The following is a 20,628-nucleotide window of genomic DNA, read 5'->3' as shown; positions in this document are numbered from 1 at the left end:
ATCAAGCAGTCATAAATTAAGTTTATAAAGCAGTCTTTTTTTTTTGTTTTGCATTTTCTTGTCTACAAAACAAAATAAATGAAATTAAGAACATCTAAATATGTACATGTATTATAGCTACATTTTGAGTGTATGTATATATTTATATATAACAAATACTTTTAATTAAAATACATTGAAATTGTTTTTTTTTTTTAAATATGCATATCAGTATGTTTTGAAAGAGCTTTATTACATATATCACACACACAAAAAAAATATTAATGGTCTTAAAATAGGCCCCATTTTCTTGATTTTGGTGCAGATGTCTTGGATATTTTGTGAGATTATTTTATTATGTGTTTTGTTGGGGAGATTCATGCATTATCTTGTAGTGCAAACATTTGATCACATCTAGAGGAAGTGTTGATGATGATGCTGCATATTTTTGTCTGCTTATTCATATCGTATTTCTTAAGGTCTCTGAAGTGTGTGTGTTAGTGCAGGAGCATCTTCTTGTGTTTGTACAGTACTTTGGTTCCCTCTCTCATGGCTCCGCCCATCACTTTAGCAGCGCTTGTGATTGACAGCGGTGTGGAGGCGATGGCCGCCACCCTCTGCACAGCTTTGACCTTCTTCCCCTTGCCCTTCCCCTTCTCCATCACGCCGGACGCCTCCACCGCACCGCGGCCCATAGCCGTCAGCAGCTCGTACCAGAACAGACCCTCTGTCCTCTTCCTGGCCTCTTCATCCTCCTCCTGATCGTCTCCCAGAATCCTCTGCTGCGTGTGGCGTACAGCAGAGTCAGCCTGCAGCAGCATGTCAGCGGTGTAATGTGCTCCTGCGTTACGCTCCATCAGCAGATCCGTCTTCTCCAGCAGCTCGGTGACCTGCGACCTCTCCTCGGCACCTTTAGTCAAGTCACACTTATATTAGCAGTGCTCTTCACAACACACACCGTTTCAGACAGATTCTCACAACTCTGAAAATATCTTGCAACTCTGAGATTGTCACACAATTTTGAATATATTTCAGTTCTATTCATATCTTACAACTTTTAATTTATATTGCTATTTTGTCTTGCAATTCTGAAATCACGCACATGTAGAGATCATAGACTAGAGATTTACTGCTGATTACAGAATTGACATTACTGACAAGATGCGCATTAAATATCAGCCGATATCTATCGTGCATCTCTAGATAATATTTCACAATTCTGCATTAATATCTCAAAATCTTTTCTTATTATGTTACAATTCTGTTAATCACAATTCTGAGTTTATATCTCACAATTTTGACTTCATGTCTTGCAGCTTTCCATAAATATCTCATGATTCTTCTGAGGTTACATCTCACAGTTCTCTTTATATAATGTGAGTGTAAATTTCACATTTCTGAGTTTAAATCTATTTCGCAATGCTCCTTCTCAATATTAGTTTATCCTCCGGTGTCACAGACAAGGCTTAAGCCTAGTCCCAGACTAAAATGTAAATCTGAGCTGTTTAGCTGAGCTGTGTACCTTTAGTGTTGTCAAACACGTGATATCCGCCTGCGCAGCTGCACACAAACTCCCATAATTCCTCGCTCTCCTTCAGGAAGACGTCGGCGGGTTTGTCTCGGAGCGCGTCGCCGCTCGTGATCAGGACCGTGGTGAAGCGGAGTGCTTGCGGTCCGAACGCGGCGCTGACCCAGTCCAGAGCGGCGCTGCTCTCGCGCGTCACGCGTCCGGCGCGCAGCACCAGCAGGAACACGTGCGGTCCGGGCGCGCTCAGCTCCACGCACCGGCTCAGCTCCGCGCGCACCTCATCCGGGCTCAGACAGGTGTGGAAGAACCCTGGGGTGTCAATCAACCGCAGGCTCCGCCCATCCACCACGCCCCCTGAACGCTGACACCGGCTGGTGACCGACAGGGGCGACACATCCGACCAGAAGGCGGAGCGACCCAGAATCGTGTTTCCAGATGAACTCCGGCCTGAGCCCGTCTGACCCAAAAGAACCATCCGGACCTCAGCCGACCCGCCTGAGACAACAAACACCGGATTATATTAAAGTCCCAGCCAACGATTAATCGCGATTAATTACGTTACAAAAATATATTTTAAAAAATTGTGTACATGAGTGTGCAGTGTGTATATTTATTTTGTATAGGCTTATGTATAAATACACACACATGCATGTATATATTTAAGAAAAAATATGTTGTTATTACCATATTAAATATATTTTTATATAATATAATTTATATGAATAGTATAAATATATAGGCTACACGTAAATACATGTAAACAATTTCAAAATATATACTGTATATGTGTAATAAAATTGGCCTATATATACATAATAAATATACAGAGCACACAGATATTATGCAAACAAATTTTTTTAATGCGATTAATCGTGATTAATCATTTGACAGTTCTACTCTGAATTAATATAAATATCATAATAGTAGCTTTTTAATATATATATATATATATATATATATATATATATATAAAACATTATAAAGGACATTATACAGGACTCAATAAAACTAATGGAACAATAAACAAGCAAACAAACAAAAAAGACTAAAACAGGAATGCAATAAAATTAATCTTGCAGTTAAATGATATTCGTGGCCCTGCAATAAAAACTACTAGGAAATGTAGCCATTCAGAGTAAAATACTGAAATAAATACAAATAAATAAAAAAACTAAATGCAATAAAATAAAACTTAAATACAGAAATAAGAATACAAATTTTTTTTTAGATAAACTCATTAGCTACATATCTATTAGAAATAGATTTTTAAGCATAATAGGTTTTATTTTACATGGCAAACTGATTGCAGCTAGCCTTTATCAAATCAGCTTTAGTTTTTATCTGGAGACCTGCAGCATATTAATGGGAGAAAATAATCTCATATTAACTCCTAAATAATTCAAGTAAAAAGACAAAATGACAATGCTATAGAGTAAATGAATAAACAGGAATGCAAAACAAAATGATTTTCGCGGATCCCTTTAATTTCTAGATGTTTCTATCACAAGAATCCGAGTGGAAATGTTCAGATAAATTGACAAAAACAGAAGCAGGAGCAAACAGTTCTCAATAAGACACGTATGGTCATTCTTTACAGGATAAAACAATACTGTGTGACATGAAAATGATTTTCATCATAATAAACCCGTGTCCCTTTAACTGTCCTGCAGTAATGTTTGTAAGGTGAGGTGTGATGAAGACGCGGGATCACGTGACCCCGCGCGATAAACTCCGTCCATCAGTTATTTGATCATGACCGTGTACACATATATACTGCGCTTTTATTTCCACTCACCAGCTGAAGACTCGCTGTCCTCCGCCATATTCACACACACGACTGACACTTAAAGAGACAAACACCCAGAAACAGTCCAGACAGCACAGAACCAGCTCAAACCATCAGACGAGTTTACAGGAGGAGATACACTTAGAACAGGTCTGTGTGGATATATAATAAAAATATAAAATATAATTAAAAATATAAATTATAAATCATATATACTTCAGAAAATAGGCCTATAAGTGCATTTGGTTTCTTATGTGTTCTGGTCATTATTATCTAAAACTAATTTCTGGTAAACATGAGGTAATAATCACAGAGAAAAAACTTTAAAACAAGTATATTTATTCTTTTAACAAAACACAAGATACAAAATAGATCTTTATATTTACAATTGATTTGTACAGTACACAGCCTACAGTCGAATAATGCTGCAGGGTTTCTATAAACCTGTAAAAAAATAAAAATCATTTCTGCACAAATAATTATATATATATATTTATTTTCAGATAAATGATTCTATTGCAGAAATGATTTGGTTTGTTTTTATTCTATTTTTTATTTTAAAATGGAATATATATATATATATATATATATATATATATATATATATATATATATATATATATATATATATATATATATATATATATATATAACAAGCATAACAACAGACAACACAAATTTGATGGCATAATTAAATATAAATAATTAATTTAGTTGTTTATATTATTATTATTTAAATGTTTCTAAAATATTTTAAATGTAATATTAATGTACATTTCAAGTACAATTCAAGTAAATACATTTTACATTTTGAATTTTTTTTTACAAATATACATAATTAAAATAAAAGCCGTATTCAAAATGAATCAAATCATAAAAGCAAAACAAACCACTAAAAATTCATGAATAAAAAACAACAAACATAAAAACTAGCTAAATAAATAACTTCAATAAAACATTTACTAAAAAAAGTTACAATATATTTTAAATAAAATTGTTTAAAATGTACTATTTTATAACAAATCATTATTGAATATACTTCATAATATATTCTAATAATCTTCTGTTATTTCTGAGATGACAGGTGAGCTTTGGTCCAGACAAATAAACCTTTTTCAAGCTTCGAATCAATTGAATCGGTTCCTAAAACGATTCACTTGTTCGAATCGCTCGAAACAGCACGCGCTGGGGACACCTGCTGGACAAAACTGTGTTTCAGGCGACAAAAACACACGCCAAATCACGCAAACAAACAGCTTTTACAAACCCAATGCTAATACTTTCTTTAGACTGTTATATATTAAATGCAATACAGTAAAATATGAAGTGTCCGTATAACTTGCGTTTTAAAATATGTATTATTCATTTGATTTGGTTGTTTGAGACTACTCATCCTTTTAACTACACAAATGTCTCGTTAAAAATACTAATACTGATTGATAAGACGCTGGCTCAGTGGTTCTGAATGGACACCAGGAGTAAAGCCTGGCATTGTGTTACGTGCTCTGAACTACTATTCTGAATCAGATGATGATCACTGGTCCAGACTGTGTTCAGACGGTGGACTTGACCCACTCCACCAGACTCCTGACGGGATGCCCCCTGCGGGTCACGCCGCTGTCTTCCTGCTCCTGGTTCTGCAGGTCGGGCTCGGGGTCGCTCCAGTCCAGCTCCTGCAGGTCTGTCAGACTGCCTCCCAGCAGATCCAGGCTCTGGAACAGGTCCATCATCTCCGTCAGCAGCTCCTGACCTCCGTCCGAGGGCATTATGGGATGTGAGGCGGCCGGGTCACTGAGCTCGGGACACGAGTGCATCTGTCGGATGCTGCTTCCACGGCGACGGCTGCTGCTTCCATGGGAACGGGGCTCATCGGTGTAGTGTGAGGGGGGCGTCTCCGGACACGTGACCCCGTCTGTGACCTCCACAGGAGCGCTGACCTCTGACCCCATGACCTCTGCTGCAGAAACAACAGGTAAAGCTGGGGATCTTCATTATTTAATGAAATCACGTTTCCTGTGATTGAAACTCATTTTGTGTCTTTGCTGTGGAAGAAGCTCTTGGGATTTATTAGTGATGCTGTTATATGCAATAAATGTGAACTTATAAGACACATCGTGAATTATAGGGTTAAAAAATGATTTGATAAAATAGCAATAACTTATTAATAATGAAATAAAAGTTTTTTTAATAAAATCCTAATAATGTCAAATTAAAATAGTTCTTTAAAACAGTAAAACAATGAAAAGCACCTACGTTATAATAATAAAATAAATCAAAATACAACTTTGAACTTAAAATAACATTTATAAATAAAAACAAAAATAATATATTCAAATTAATGAAATCATTTAAATGTAAAATTAAGTAAATAAAATATTGTAATATAAAAACAATAAAAAAACACTTACTAAAAAAGAAAAAATATTAAGAGATTTAAGTCAAATAAATAAAAATAAAACACTAAAAATGAACAAAAACTTTAAAAACTACATTAAAATTAATAATTTGTAAAAAATAAAAACACTATTAAAAAGGGACTAAATCAAGAAATCGACATATAAAAAATGTAAATCAAGTCATTAAAAGTCAAAATAAAGAACTTTTATAAGAAAAAATAATGATACAAATAATATATTTAATACATATACATATAAATAATAATATATATCCAAAATAATAAAGTAAATCCTAAAAATATCAAAACAAAATGAAATGTTTTAAAATAAAAACACAATATAAAACACTTATGACGTGTTCAATTATTAATGGAGCAAAACTATGGAGCCAAAAGAGCCTCAATAAAGATAAATGTACACACTACATTCACATATGCACACACAGGATTCAAACATGCACACACATGATTCATAAATACACACACAGGATACACAAATGTGCACAAAATTTACAAATGCACACACAGAATTTAAAAAGCACAGAAGATTCACAAATGCATACAAAATTCAGAAATGCACACAAAATTCAGAAATACACACACAATTCAGAAATGCAAACAACATTTACAAATGCACTCAAGATTCACAAATGCACAGGACAAGATTCAGAAATGCACAGAACAAGATTCAGAAATGTATTTCTGATGCAAACACACATATATCTTGATTTACAAACTGCTTGCAGTCTGTGAACTTCACTGCATTTGTGTTTGAATTTTGAGACTCCCCTGACTTGGCTCGACACACAAATGCCTTTTTTTTAAACGGAATGATCTGCAACCAATCAGATGTCTCCCTTCTTTTAGCCAATCACAAGAACGCACTACACGTGGTTGTTTACTTATAAGCCAATCACATGAACGTGTTCACACAGCTGCGATATGCCTATGGTGCAACATATTATAGCCTACTTATTTATGAAATTGTATGGAAATACAGATGTTTAGATTACAATTCAGGTTTATTTTTTATTATTTTTTACAAAATATAAATTTAAAAATGTCTCAATACATATAGCCCAGACTGTGACTGCAGAAAAAAAGTTAACCATGGATTCACAAATTTGCAATAGGCAATTATTTCATTTTATTGAAATATTTTAATGAAAGTAAAACAAATTTTTTTTCACCTTTTTTAATATTTTAAATATATCAAAATATTCTTTTGGATGCAATATAGAAGTCACTTTAATTATAATATTCGGTCCCTACATAAAGAGAGAGTCAGTGGTCCGCTGAGAGAGGAAAGTGACTCTCCAGCTGCGCAAAGTGAGTCGCCGGCTGCATGAGGAAAGGGAATCGTTCGCTCAACTTCGCTGGGTGAGGAAAGTGAATCGTTCGCTGAGGAAAGTGATTCGCTCGCTGTGTGACTCGTGAGGAAAGTGAGTCGTTCGCTGCGTGACTCGTGAGGAAAGTGAATCGTTCGATGAGGAAAGTGAGTCGTTCGCTGCGAGTGGAAAGTGACTCTCCGGCTGCGCAAAGTGAGTCGCCGGCTGCGTGAGGTAAGTGAGTCGTTCGCTGATTGAGGAAAGTGAGTCGTTCACTGATTGGCTTATAAGTGAACAATCCCCCACGTGGGGTGCATTCTTGTGATTGGCTCAAACAAGGGAGATATCTGATTGGTTGCTGATCATTCCCTGTTTAAAAAAAGGCATTTGTGTGTCGAGCCAAGTCAAGGGAGTCTCAAAATTCACACACAAATGCAGTGAAGTTCACAGACCGCAAGCAGTTTGTAAATCAAGATATATGTGTGTTTGCATCAGAAATACATTTCTGAATCTTTCCTGTGCATTTGTGAATCTTGAGTGCATTTGTAAATGTTGTTTGCATTTCTGAATTGTGTGTGCATTTCTGAATTTTGTATGCATTTGTGAATCTTCTGTGCTTTTTAAATTCTGTGTGTGCATTTGTGAATTTTGTGCGCATTTGTGTATCCTGTGTGTGTATTTATGAATTATGTGTGTGCATGTATGAATCGTATGTGTGCATATGTGAATGTAGTGTGTGTATTTATCTTTATCGATACTCTTTTGGCTCCATACAAAACAACTCCTCTTCATCTCTCTCACCTGTGTGCATCTGTTCTACAGTATGTAAAGCAGGGGGCGTGTCCTCACAAGTGGCTGATCTGATTGGCCGTGATGTCATGACCCGCCCCAGAGGCACCGCCCCCTCGGAGTGTTTGGAGCGCAGCGTCTGAATGACGTCCATCAGCCAGCGGCTCTCTCTCCACAGAGCAGACAGACTCTGGAGGACACACAGAGATATGAGAGATTGTGAGTGTGTGTGTGTGTGTGTGTGTGTGTGAGAGAGAGAGCAGGTGAACACACACACCTGTGCCAGCTGTGTTACGTGTGCCAGTCTCTCCGTGGCCTCCTGCAGCTCTTCAGTGTCCAGCGCTTCTCTCAAAGCCTGCTGGGAAAGACGCACGTCCAGCTCCAGTCTGAGCCACAGCTGACAGTACTGAGACAGCAGATCCCGCTCGTACGCCCACAGGTGCACTGCACACACACACACACACATGACCGTACGGAAAAACACTGTCAATTGCTGCAGTTAAACCCTGTAAACTAGATACATGTGAGCTATATCAAATTATACAAGTGCCCAGTCATAGACAACAATACACTGTATAGGTCAAATTATACATTTGTATTTTATGCCAAAAATCATTAAGAAAGATCATGTTCCATGATGTTCTACCATAAATATATCAAGACTAATTTTCTGATTAGTAATATGCATTGCTCTACTGCTCATGTCTCTAGTAAATGACCAATAATAGTCATAAAATCTTTTGTGTCACTTGTATATTATATTAATTACAGAATTAGTTTTTAAACTGAAACTAAAAACAGTGTATATGTGTGTGTGTGTGTGTGTGCATGTGTGTGTGTGATGTGTGTACTTGTTTTTCTATTCTGGTGGGGACTTACCGTATTTTCCGCACTATAAGGCGCACCGGATTATAAGGCACATATAATAGAAGATGCAGTCAAATGTTTGTCTGGGTTTGTGTTATGCATCCACTAGATGGAGCTGTGCTAAAGGGAATGTCAACAAACCTTGATCCATATACAAGGTGCGCTTTATAGTACGCAAAACACAGTAAACCTGAATACACACAGACTCATGGGGACTCGTGTCATGGTGGGAACCTAAACTGAGGTCCCCACGGGTAAACAAGCTAATAAATTACACAGAACGAAGTTTCTTGATGAACAATTCCTGTGAGGGTTAGGGTTAGGAGTAGGGTTGGTGTAGGGCCATAGAATATACAGTTTGTACAGAATAAAAACCATTACGCCTATGGGATGAACACACTTTTCAGTGTGTGCGTGCATGTGTGAGTGTGTGTGTAGCTGCTCAGGCACTGACCGAGCTCAAAGTAGTGCATGGGGACGGTGAGGGTGTGCTGGGCTCCTTCAGCTGGACGCTGACGGGATCTGAACTCCTCACAGGGCGGCAGCAGGAGAATCACACACACCTGATCCCCAACCTGCAGCAGCTCCTGCGTGTAGACACGGTACTCACTCGCCTGCGCGCACACACACACACACACACATGCACGCACGCACACACACACACATTCATTAGTGAAGCTTCTGAATCTTCAATGATGGTTGCACAATCATCAGTACATTGTGTCCCGTGTTAAAGATTAGTGGGCTGTCCTTAGGACAAAGTATCATCTTTCAAAGAAAAAGCTAAGTTAATTTAATAGTTAGATTTTCATATTTATGTAAAGCGCTTTGAGATGCTACTTTTAAATAATTTATATAAAATAAAGTGTATCATGAACTCTTTCCCTGCCAAACAGAGTCTTCTGTGTTTCTGCGTTCTCTCTGTTATACTCCAGGGGGCGCTGTTCAAAGTGTATGCTTTGATAATATCACTGAATATGATCCAAATGTAGTATTTTTTTTTTTCATCCTCTCAGCTTTTTCTTTCAAAATGTAGCTTTTTTTATGAAAACTACAGTATCTTGTGTTGATTTAAAAAAAATTATTCTTGAAGCTAGAAAGTAGAGGGTCTGATCTTTATTTATGTATTGTATGTGTGTATTGCATATTCAGATATTCATATAAGAAAATATTCTGGGGGCCAGTAAATCTGAGTGAAAATCAGCAAAACCGCTGGCGGTGACTGGCAACTTAGAAACGCTTGCAGGGAAAGATTATTAATCTGAGCAAATCATAAGATTTACAGCTAATTATCATAAAATGTTTTAATTAAAATAAACACTTTTATAATTCAATAACTGAAAGCATTAAAAATGAAACGTTACAAAGAAGAAGAAGTATTTAATCAGTTTAGCTGCATTTCATGATAATGTGAAGTAAAGCCTCATTGGAGTTTGTAGATATTGCAGAGCTTTGTGTGTGTGTGTGTGTGTGTGTGTGTGCTGAATGAATGGTGCTGTTACCCGCTCCAGAGGGACATTGAGTTTGGTCAGCAGTTGAGTCACTGCAGATCTCAGCGCCTTCACGAAGTCCTCCACACCTGAGCTGTCAATCACAGCGTCATCCCCGCCCTCCTGACTGGCACAGGCCCCGCCCACCGCATGCTTCTGTAGCCACGCCCACTCCTCCCTGCACACACACACACACACACAGAGTCAGTGTGAATCAGTCAGTGTGTGTGAATGGATCAGGTCAGGTGATCTCCAGTCTGACCGTGACACGTGTGGCCGGTTCCTGACGCGGCAGTGGCAGGGCATGTTGGGTAATCTCTGCGGGACCAGGATGCGGAGCTGATCCACAGAGCTGCAGAGCTTCAGGATGCCCACATACAGACCGGGCTGAGCCCTCTGCTGACTCCTCCTGTGATACGCCAGCATCTCCTGACACACACACACACACACACACACACACACACACGAGAGAACAACCCATTCATCGATCGTCTGGTGCACAGTTTACAAAAACATGCTACGAGAAACAGTTATGCCATGAAAACATTATTTATTTCAGTTACAGATTATTCTAGAGAGATCACCCAAAACTGATCCTTCTGTCATCATGTAATAGAAGAGCATATGTAGAGAAATGTCTCAGTCAGTTTTGAAAGTCAGTGTTGTTTGGTTAACAGCCCTCTTCAAAACATCTTTATTTGTGATCCTCAGAAGAAATAAAGGACCCCGAACAGTAAATGATGACACAAAGCTCAGTTTAGGTGAACCGTCTCTTTAAGAGTAATCTGTGTTTAATCTCTTGATCAGTGACAGAGTCTGACTCTTCTTCAGTGTTCTTCTGACAGCTGTGTGTCATCATCAGTGCTGGTGTGTGTGTGTGTGTGTGTGTGTGTGTGTGTGTGTGTCATCATCAGTGCTGGTGTGTGTGTGTGTGTGTCATCATCAGTGCTGGTGTGTGTGTGTGTGTGTCATCATCAGTGCTGGTGTGTGTGTGTGTGTGTGTGGATCACCTTGAGTCTGTGTGTCAGCAGCTCTACGGCCGAGGGTTCGGGCAGTAATGGCGTCTCGCTCTGGTTTCTCTCCAGGCTGCTGACAGGAAGCCAGTGCAGCGCGGGGTCAGACGGGGTCAGCGGGGTCGTGACCTCTCTGAGGGTCACCAGCAGCACGTTCCCCTGCCGGTCCTTCAGCGGCTCGAAATACACCTGACCCAGATCCACACACCCCACCGATGCCTGCGGACCCACAGCACTATCAGGAACTACAACCACTGACATACTGTACACTCACTACTGTACAATAATCCAGATTTAGATTAGGGATATCAGTAGCTGAAACAAAAGGAGTTAAATCTCTTTAAAATTAAAATTAATATTTAATTAAATGACTAAAGGTATGACAAAAAAAGCATTGTGAATAGTTCTGGAAGCTAGTCCAGTATATAGAGGAGTCTGTTACCTGCAGCTGTGCGACGGCCCGCAGGAAACTGAGTCTGTTCTGCAGCAGTGATGAAGACGAGGAGAGCGATGAAGAGGACAGCACCTGCAGCAGCCGCGGCACCTGTGTCCACGCACACGACAGCTGAGAGAGAGAGAGAGAGAGAGAGAGAGAGACGTCAGGACACACACAGAGGAGGACCACGGAGAAACACTGCTGAGCTGAGATCGACCCCTGACCTTACAGAACCACAGGAAGTCCTGCGTGACGGACCTGGAGCAGCTCTGGATCTCCACCAGAGGGAGCTGATCGTCAGCCGTCACCAGAACACTGTCCTTCTGAGAGAACACACTCGCCAGGTACACACCCCTGAGAGAGACACACACACACACACACACACACACACACAGACACAGACACACAGACACCACACAGACACACACACACACACACACACACACGCACACACAGACACAGACACACACACACACACACATTTATAGTGCATCTGCTGCAGCCATGACATCACTAAACCACACACAGTATTTTAGGTTTTCTGCTTATTTTAACCAATAAATGATGAGCAGTATATAAAAATAAAAAATACATATGAAACTAACTATATATCGGGGTTATTATTATAAACTAAAACTAGTTTAAGTACTAAAATAACTAAACTTATGGGAACTGAAAAAAATTAAAAAAAATAACAAAATACAATAAAAATACTAAAACATTAACTAAGATTAAAATGTAAATGGGGGGGGGGGCAATAAATAAATAAATAAATAAATATATATATATATATATATATATATATATATATTCAATTTTAAAAATGTAAAACAAATCAAATTGTCATAAAAACCTTATAAAACTAATAAACCTTATAATAAACCTTATAAAAACTAATAAAAAAGAAAAGGGGGAAACACTAGCTCAAAATATTAATAAACCTATATAGACATTTAAAAAAAAACTGCTACAAATTATAAAAACACAACAAGAATACAAATACATTAACCAAAACTGAAATAAAAAAGGGGAGAATAAAAGCCAATTCTAAATAGTAATAAAAGCCATATAAACACAACAATAATAAAACTTTAAGTAAAAAATAAATAAAAAAGAATCAAATATAAAACAAACAAAACAGATACAAATATTGATAAAGTATACCAATACACTTTCTAAAAAAGAGGCTTTGTTTGATATGTTCTCCCAGTGCAGTGAGAGTCTGGTTCCTCAAGGATCAAACTGAATGAATGTGTTTGGAGTGGTGAGCTTGAGAAGCACTGCTCCGATCTGAAGTGATGAAGATGTGTCTCACCTCTGTAAGAGCCGAACGAACCTGCTGGAGTGAAAGAGCTGCTTCAGACCTCGAGACACACACACTCTCTTCACTGAGCTCCTGCTTTCTGAAACACACACCTGAGGATCAGCATCATTCAGTGCTCTCTGTGTGTGTGTGTGTGTGTGTGTGTGTGTGTACCGCTGAGTGTGGGCTCTCTGATCTGCAGTGAGATTCTCCTGACGGCTGCGGCTGGATTCCTGCGTCTCACCGTCACACCGCAGCATGAGCTCCAGCCTAAACACACACACACACACACACACACACACACACACACAGAATCAGATTAGAATCAGGACCATATTGAGCATAAATTGTTAACAGAGCATTATTTTCAGCTTTATATTTGGTATATAGTCGTCATCTGTAAATGACTTCTGTGTATTTTTTTGCAGGTTTTTTTCATAGAGTTTCTCTGAGTGACATAAGTCACTAATTTAATTAATAAATAAATAAATAACTACAGACTTTTACATGCATAAAAGAAACTTTTTTAGTGCCTTCGAGAAACTATTCACATGCACATAGGAATGTTTTGCATGTTTACGCATTAGTGTCTAGTTTTATATAACCTTCTTCCTTTGTGTATCCCTGCCATCTTACTATGATCAATGGAAGCATGGATGAGCATGAATGAACAGAGATGTGGACTGGACTGAACACCTCCTCTGTGACGCAGGAGATGCCATGACACGGAGCAGCCTGATGGCATGACTTACTAAGGGAATATAAAAAGCCTGGTACTGTAAAAGTGTTTAAGACTGGGCTTTCATTGGGGCAGTGTGTAATATGTCTCTTGATTGCGTGCTCTGTGGTGACCCAGAAACCACACTGTGAACTGAGCTGATGGCACAGTGTGCACGCTCATATACGCTCACTTTACTGCCTTCTTCTGCGCTCATACATGTCTGCAGATTCGTTATTTCTGCAAAGATCCTCAAATTATGTAATACGGTGCTCAGAATATAGTGTCAAGAAACCCAAAATGCAAATGCAAATGGGAAAAAAAATAGTTTTTTTAAACGTATGACTGATTCTCATTTTTTTTTTTTCACTATTTTTGATTAGTCAACTTGAAAATGTAACTACAAGATGATTCAAGTAACTTTGTCTTTCCTAAACCTAAACCTTTGTCTTTCCTAGAAAACTCTATTCAAGCACACCACACATGAAGCTATAATCGTGATGTAAACGTTACACAAAGCACTTGTTAAATATCTTCACAGAAAAGATGCATGAATGGAACTACATATTGTACAAACCTGTCTTCTACATATTATGTGTTCAGAAATAATACAAGAAAAATCTCAAAAGTCAAGGTAATTCAAATTCAAGATTCTTATTAACTAGAAATGTTGTGTAAAAACAATGCACATTAGCTTTCAGCATGATGCAAACATGAAGTAACAGTAGTTCGTTACAGGTTTTCATTCGATTGTCCTGCTTTTCCTCTGTTTTTTTTCTGTGTAAACCTGACTATGTTTGACTGTTGTGCTTGTGTCTCCTCAGTGTCTCATGTATGAAACGACTCTAGAAACACACCGCTCAAGTTTTTTACATTTTATTTGTCTGGATTCACAGATGAATAGAAAGTTCAACAGAACAGCATTTATTTGAACCCCTTTTGTTCTAAATGTATTTCCTCACTTTTGACCAGTCTAATGTGTCCTTGTTGAATAACAGAATTATTTGAAACCATGCAGACCCTAATCTTTTGAGCGGTAGTGAAACTGGTCTGGATTGATTAATACACTGATGATTATACGTTATTAGCACAGAGATGGTTCTCGTTACTCACTGGACGGGGCGACACACGGGGGGCTGCTGCTCACAAACGGACCCCAACCTCTGACGTTATACGCACTGACCCGCACGTAATACTGCACATCCTACACACACACACACACACACACACGAGTCAGAAACATCCCATCTGTACATCAGACAGTGCTGAGTTTGTTTGTGTCTTACAGTCTGGAGTCCTGTGATGCTGAACTCTGGGCTCCTGGTGTCTGTGATGAATCCAGTGCCACTCAGAGGATGAAAACAGGACGAAGAGCTCCACTCAACTGCACACACACACACACACACACAGGGGTGAGTGCTGACATCATCAGTCACATGACTGCGGTCGTATGAAGACATCTCACCTCTGTATCGAGTGATGAGGCCGTGTGTCTGACCGGTGGGTTCAGAGACTCGCACACACACACAGCTGTTACTCATCACCAGCAGGACGGCTCCGGCGGGCGGCCCGGGCGGAGCTAAGAGAGAGAGAGAGAGACCTGTGTGATGAGTCACATGACATCTGTGTGTGTGTGTGTGTGTGTTCGTACCGGTCGTCTGGAATCTGTCCCTCATGCGACGGTACAGTTCCCAACGTCGCGTCCACAAATCTACGTTCTTCTGCACGTCTGTCTGTGACTGAAGCTCCGCCTTCACTCTCAGCAGAAGCTCCGCCCTCCACTCCTCCTGCTTCTGCTCGGCCAATGACACCAGCTCCTCCAGCTTCAGCGACCAATCAGAGGTCGAGCTCACTGCGGCAGGACGGCGAGAGGCATTTATACGTCATCAACCCACTGAAGGATGAAATCTGATGTAATTCTCTTCTTTTTTACATTTGATTTTCTCACAAATCCCATGATTGGTGTTTCCTGAATTCTTGGTTGATTTTAATAATCCAAATATCTAATCGACTAAACTCATAAAACTTTAACAGTTTGACTTATTACAATTAAAAACAAAAATGTCCTATAATTATTTACTCAAATTACATTAAATTTTATTTTAATAGTCAGAAAACATGTCTAATCAATTGATTTAAAACAATTAAAATTTAATAGTAATCATTATTAATTATAGTTTATTAGATTTTTTTATAACAATTTATTTAATAATTTAACAATAATCCTTTCTGGTTTCTTTCACATTTTTTTTTCATATCTAACAATGTATGAGTAATCATGATTTATAAAATAATTATAGTATGTTAAATGTAACATTTCAATCCACAACATTTAAACGATGATTTCTTGAACCTATAATGTGTCTGTGCTCAAATTTTGTTTCTATAAAGTAGAAAAAACAGTTCAAGCTTTACAAGGACAGTCTGCTTCTAACTCACAGTTTTATATTGAAAGCATTGGTCACTGATGATTCAAAGTAAGTTTAGAGCAGTGGGTTTATTCTGCATCACGTTTATCCTGTGTGTGTGTGTGTGTGTGTGTCACTCACAGGTGGGGTTGTGTTTGCCTCCGGCCTTCACCAGCACCTGCAGCAGTGGTGCATTATGGGTAAGAGCGGCCACGTCCAGCGGCACCAGGCCCAGTTCACTGACGCTGTTCACCTGTGCTTCTGTAACTCGCTCTCTGGATAACAGATGCTGGACCGCAAGGGTGTCTTCATTCTCCAGAGCATCCCACAGACACGAGTACTGAACACACACACACACACACACACACACGGTCATGTAGACAGCAGGACACTCTCTCTCTCTCTCTCTCTCTATATATATATATTTATATATTCAGCTTTGCTGAACCTGTATAAAATGATTATTAAATGTGTTCATGCATCTGCAGAAAAACGGTACTCTTTGTGTGATACAGATGAAGTTAACTAGGACTACATTAAATTATATACATTTAAAAAGCATATAGAAGCATATTTGCTGTCTAGAGTTTAGAAGTTTAGAGATTTAACAGACTAATAAATCAGTGTGTGTGGTTTGGTGATAGATGACTTGATAACATCAGAGTATTACTATCAGGCCGCTAGCCAGCTATGAGGTCAATCTTTCATGTTTGAAAATAACATTTGTTCTCTGATTGACTGATTTGCTGCTAAACACCTCATATGAATGTCTGCATGTATAATTCAGAATGATTCTCGTCCGTGGTGTGAAATGAGACGCTGCTGAAGTGAACCAGTCTTCAGAGAGTCAAATCAAACTCTCAAATCTAAATCAAAAAAGGCAGCAGCTATTTACACTAAGTAGAAACAGCAATAGATTCTATTTATACTGTGTTTAAATAACAGGATTTTCTGCTATTTATAATACGTATTACAAATAGTGGCTATTATCTGCACCTCAGGAGTACATTATAAAACAGTATGCAATAATAACTTATTGAGTGTAAAGTTGTGCTTTTCTGATGTGATTTGAAATTTGAAATGGGAGAAAAAAGTTCGCCAAAAGGCAGATTCGAACCCGAGTCAATCACATCAAAAGATGTGAGACACACGTTTGACCTTCTGCACCACTGAAACCAACAGTTAGGACGAAAATAACACTAATATTTCCAACGAAAATAACACGTTTGGTGTGAAGTTCCTGTTAATAGTCACTCCGATCAAAAAAGTCCATGACATTTGGTAAGGAAAATGATCAGCTTTATAATGATTATAAATTAAAATTATAACAGCAATATGTATGGTTGCATGAATAATAAACAACTGATTAAATTATTAACAAACTTTAATGCAATAATTAGGATATGATCTAAAAAATAGCATCCCTCCAAAAACAACTAAATTTCTACATTTCATCTACATGTCTCTTCTCAGGTGTTAGTGTATATAATTAGTTGTATTTCTAGGGGTTATTATTATTATAGCACAATTCTATTATAGAAACCCCCTGGACGTCACTAATATTGAAAGCCTGGCTACGGCCATCATTACAGCAACACTTACCATATTATCAATGACGATGCTGTATATCGCATATATCTGGCTCAACCTGAGCGGGAAATGAAATCATCCGTGGTTGTGCACACCACATGAGCAAAGCTGTTTTTAGGAGTCTAACTCGCAAACGCAGACCACCGTTTGGTCAAACCTGCTCTCCTACAGTCTGTGTTCTTCTGACTGTTTGGTATATGTATATACATATATATATAATGTGTGTGCATGTGTCTGTGTGTGTGTGTGTGTGTGTGTGTGTGTGTGTGTGTGTGTGTGTGTGTGTGTATCTTTACCTCGGCTGGTCCTCTGCTCAGCCGCCTCCTCCAATCAGACGGCTCCGCCTCACTGGGGGAAGCCCCGCCCTTCAGTTTGAGTGACAGGCTCCTATAGATGCGCTTGGGTGAGACAGGGCCGAGGGAACGCCTCCTTTGGGGCGGAGCCATCACGACATAACTACTGACAGAACATAGGATCCTTCATCATCATCATCATCATCATCATCAGGTGATCACACAAACACACAGCCCGCGTCTCACTGTGCATACTATCCATCCTAAATGATATGTGATATTAAAAACATCAACACTATTCCGGGCAGATGGAGGATAGTTCGCGCATTGGGAAGCAGTTGTTCACAGGGGATCTGCTGCACTTTCTCACGAGTATCTGATTAAACGTGTATCTGATCATTTCTGCAAACATCTCGATGATTCTCATCTTCCTCTTTCATTCACACGCTTCCTGCTTTATATCGCCGTGAGTTGAACATATTTCCTCATCACATCTCACACAAACACACCAAACTGAAGAACAGGACCGGTGTCCTGACACCAGCATCACACACTCAAACACACACATCATCATCTTTACAACGAGTTTGTGTGAGAGTCATCTTAACGGTTTATTCCCGTTTTCTCCTCTTACATGTGAAACATTGTGAAGCCAAACGTTCCGTTGACGCGCTTTATAAACGATGTTGTTCACATGAGAACATTATAACATCTAACTACATCTAAACTACAGTGTTTGTGGCTTCCTCGACAGAATAAAGCTTTATCTGAACATCGATCAAAGTTTGATATGGTTTATTCCGTCCTATCGCGGTTATTCACATAAACAACGAAAATTTTACCTACCAAAGCCTACAAATTAACCGACTAACCACATAGTTGGAAAACACAACTATGGGTTTATTTATCTATCAGATGATATTATTTATCAGAGTTTTGGATCAGGTATCATACATCGGAATGAGAGATGAAGAGTTTTACCGTGGATGATTCGGGTTATTCTCCGTCAATCTCCTCCGAAGTTCCCTCCAGTCGCGCAGAATATCATCAATTAAAACTTGGTGTTATAAATCACAGTCTAATTTTGTCGAAACGCATCTATTCCCGTCATTAAGACGGACGATATTAATGACGCGGATGGAGAGGATGTGCGCGAGCTCACTCCGTGTCTCTCAGCGCGCGCGCGCACGCGAAGGATGTGTTTACTCTATCTTGCACACGCAACTAGGACGTGCGATTATGGCTATAGGCTACTAAAAGACTTTTATAGTTAGGATTAAATTAATTCGGTTCATTTGGTTAATTACAAAAAAAGCTCAGCTCAATAAAGCGCTCATTATTCCACACAGATCTGCTCAGACGTGACGTGTTTTTTGCATGTTGTCATTTACATGAAGGTGGCGTGGGATCTCGCAGCCGCCCAGGCGGAATAATTTACTGTCTGTACTTTCTTTTTCTTTCTTTCTTTCTTTAAATCACTTTAAACACAACTCCCAGTTGAGCAGTGCTTGTACAACTAAAATTAGACAAATAGGAAAACACAATATAAGAAAGCACAAGATACATTTATAAAAGCTACTGAAAATAGATGTTTTGAAACAGATAGGCTACTTATAAAATGGTAAAGAGGATGCAGTTCTAGCATAAATTGGTAATTTGTTCCATAGATCAGCAACAGTGAAGGCTTGATCAATTCAGTGCCCAATCCAAGATGATTGGATCCTATAGGGACCTGTTTGGTTTGTGAATGGAGATTGCTTTTGGGAGATTTGATGGGGCTTGATTATGTAGGGATTCAAAAGCTAAGGTTAAAGTTTTAAAAACAGTTCTAAATTTGATTGGTAACCAGTTTACAGCAAAATAATGTGCGCAGTGTGTTTGGACCGTCTGCCTAGTTTAAATGAGACAAAATAAACAGTGAATATTGTGTTCAAACTGCTTTACAGAGAGTAGAGGTTACTGGTTAAACTGTACATCTAGACTAGTGGGAGAAAGTTTGAGAGCCTGATCTCTATTGTTAAAGCTGTCCTCTGAGGAAGTGTTTTGTGTCTCGTCTCAAGTGTTTGTCACCATGACAGTGTTAAACGTTCACTGTGGCTTCTGCAGACAGGTCGTCTCATCTCATCTCTCACCACACAAGCTAAAAATGACAATAAACTTTGTCTCCCACGCACAGTCAAACCCGCAGAGATTCCAGTGCCCACACACTCCTCCAGCTGCATTGTTTCTGCTGAAACTGTTTCTTACTTCACTTCATCTGCACAGGAGCGTGAATAATGAAATAATTAATAAAACAACCTGTGACCTGCGGTAGAAACAGGAATTGGAACAACAGTCCCGCAGGCCGGACACATCTAGGCCTATTTATGAAGCCACATCAACACTCATGATGAGAAATGACTTGTTAAAACATGAACAGGAAGTGGTTTTACTGCTGAGCCGAGTTAGCGGCCACGCGCGTCTTAGCTGTAGTTGCTATGGAGATAAAACAGTGACCGCCGCTGCTAAACCACACTAAACTAAACCGTCTGATACTCACAGAAAGCATGTCAGAATGTCACTTGTTTCTCTCGCAGATAATGCATGATGGCTACATGTCACAGTCATTAATGTAATCCATTTGATAAGATTATAAAGGCCATTGCACACTGAGTCCGAAATGTTCACAAGTGTTTCTTCGTATTCGTCATCTGAAAAAGTCGTCA

The 20,628-nt window shown here is 38.9% G+C and overlaps 2 protein-coding genes across 5 annotated transcripts; both read right to left on the bottom strand.

Moving 5' to 3' along the window:
* Window positions 1-212: 212 nt before the first annotated feature.
* LOC113098741 (GTPase IMAP family member 4-like) lies at window positions 213-3,358 on the bottom strand. Its single transcript, XM_026263772.1, has 3 exons — window positions 3,303-3,358; window positions 1,502-2,002; window positions 213-889 (listed from the first exon to the last, which is right to left on the bottom strand). The coding sequence occupies exons 1-3, from the start codon at window positions 3,328-3,330 to the stop codon at window positions 477-479; spliced, it is 942 nt and encodes a 313-aa protein (XP_026119557.1). The 5' UTR covers window positions 3,331-3,358; the 3' UTR covers window positions 213-476.
* A 924-nt stretch (window positions 3,359-4,282) lies between these two features.
* LOC113098740 (ankyrin repeat and fibronectin type-III domain-containing protein 1-like) lies at window positions 4,283-19,178 on the bottom strand. Of its 4 annotated transcripts, none has more exons than XM_026263770.1 (18): window positions 18,905-19,178; window positions 17,927-18,089; window positions 16,182-16,380; window positions 15,284-15,484; window positions 15,098-15,211; window positions 14,919-15,016; window positions 14,746-14,836; window positions 13,089-13,184; window positions 12,927-13,014; window positions 11,836-11,965; window positions 11,618-11,740; window positions 11,173-11,394; window positions 10,425-10,591; window positions 10,175-10,340; window positions 9,127-9,286; window positions 8,083-8,249; window positions 7,818-7,995; window positions 4,283-5,247 (listed from the first exon to the last, which is right to left on the bottom strand). In XM_026263770.1, the coding sequence occupies exons 2-18, from the start codon at window positions 18,074-18,076 to the stop codon at window positions 4,847-4,849; spliced, it is 2,751 nt and encodes a 916-aa protein (XP_026119555.1). In that variant the 5' UTR covers window positions 18,077-18,089; window positions 18,905-19,178; the 3' UTR covers window positions 4,283-4,846. The 4 variants fall into 4 exon arrangements, with proteins under 4 accessions (XP_026119555.1, XP_026119553.1, XP_026119554.1 ...); XM_026263768.1 differs by having other exon boundaries at window positions 4,283-5,250; window positions 18,905-19,177; XM_026263769.1 differs by having other exon boundaries at window positions 4,283-5,250; window positions 17,927-18,086; window positions 18,905-19,177.
* Between the last annotated feature and the right edge of the window lie 1,450 nt (window positions 19,179-20,628).

This window comes from Carassius auratus, unplaced genomic scaffold (genome assembly GCF_003368295.1).
Source record: "Carassius auratus strain Wakin unplaced genomic scaffold, ASM336829v1 scaf_tig00216633, whole genome shotgun sequence".
NCBI classification, from domain to species: domain Eukaryota; kingdom Metazoa; phylum Chordata; class Actinopteri; order Cypriniformes; family Cyprinidae; genus Carassius; species Carassius auratus.
This window is presented reverse-complemented; position numbering and strand designations above follow the sequence as displayed.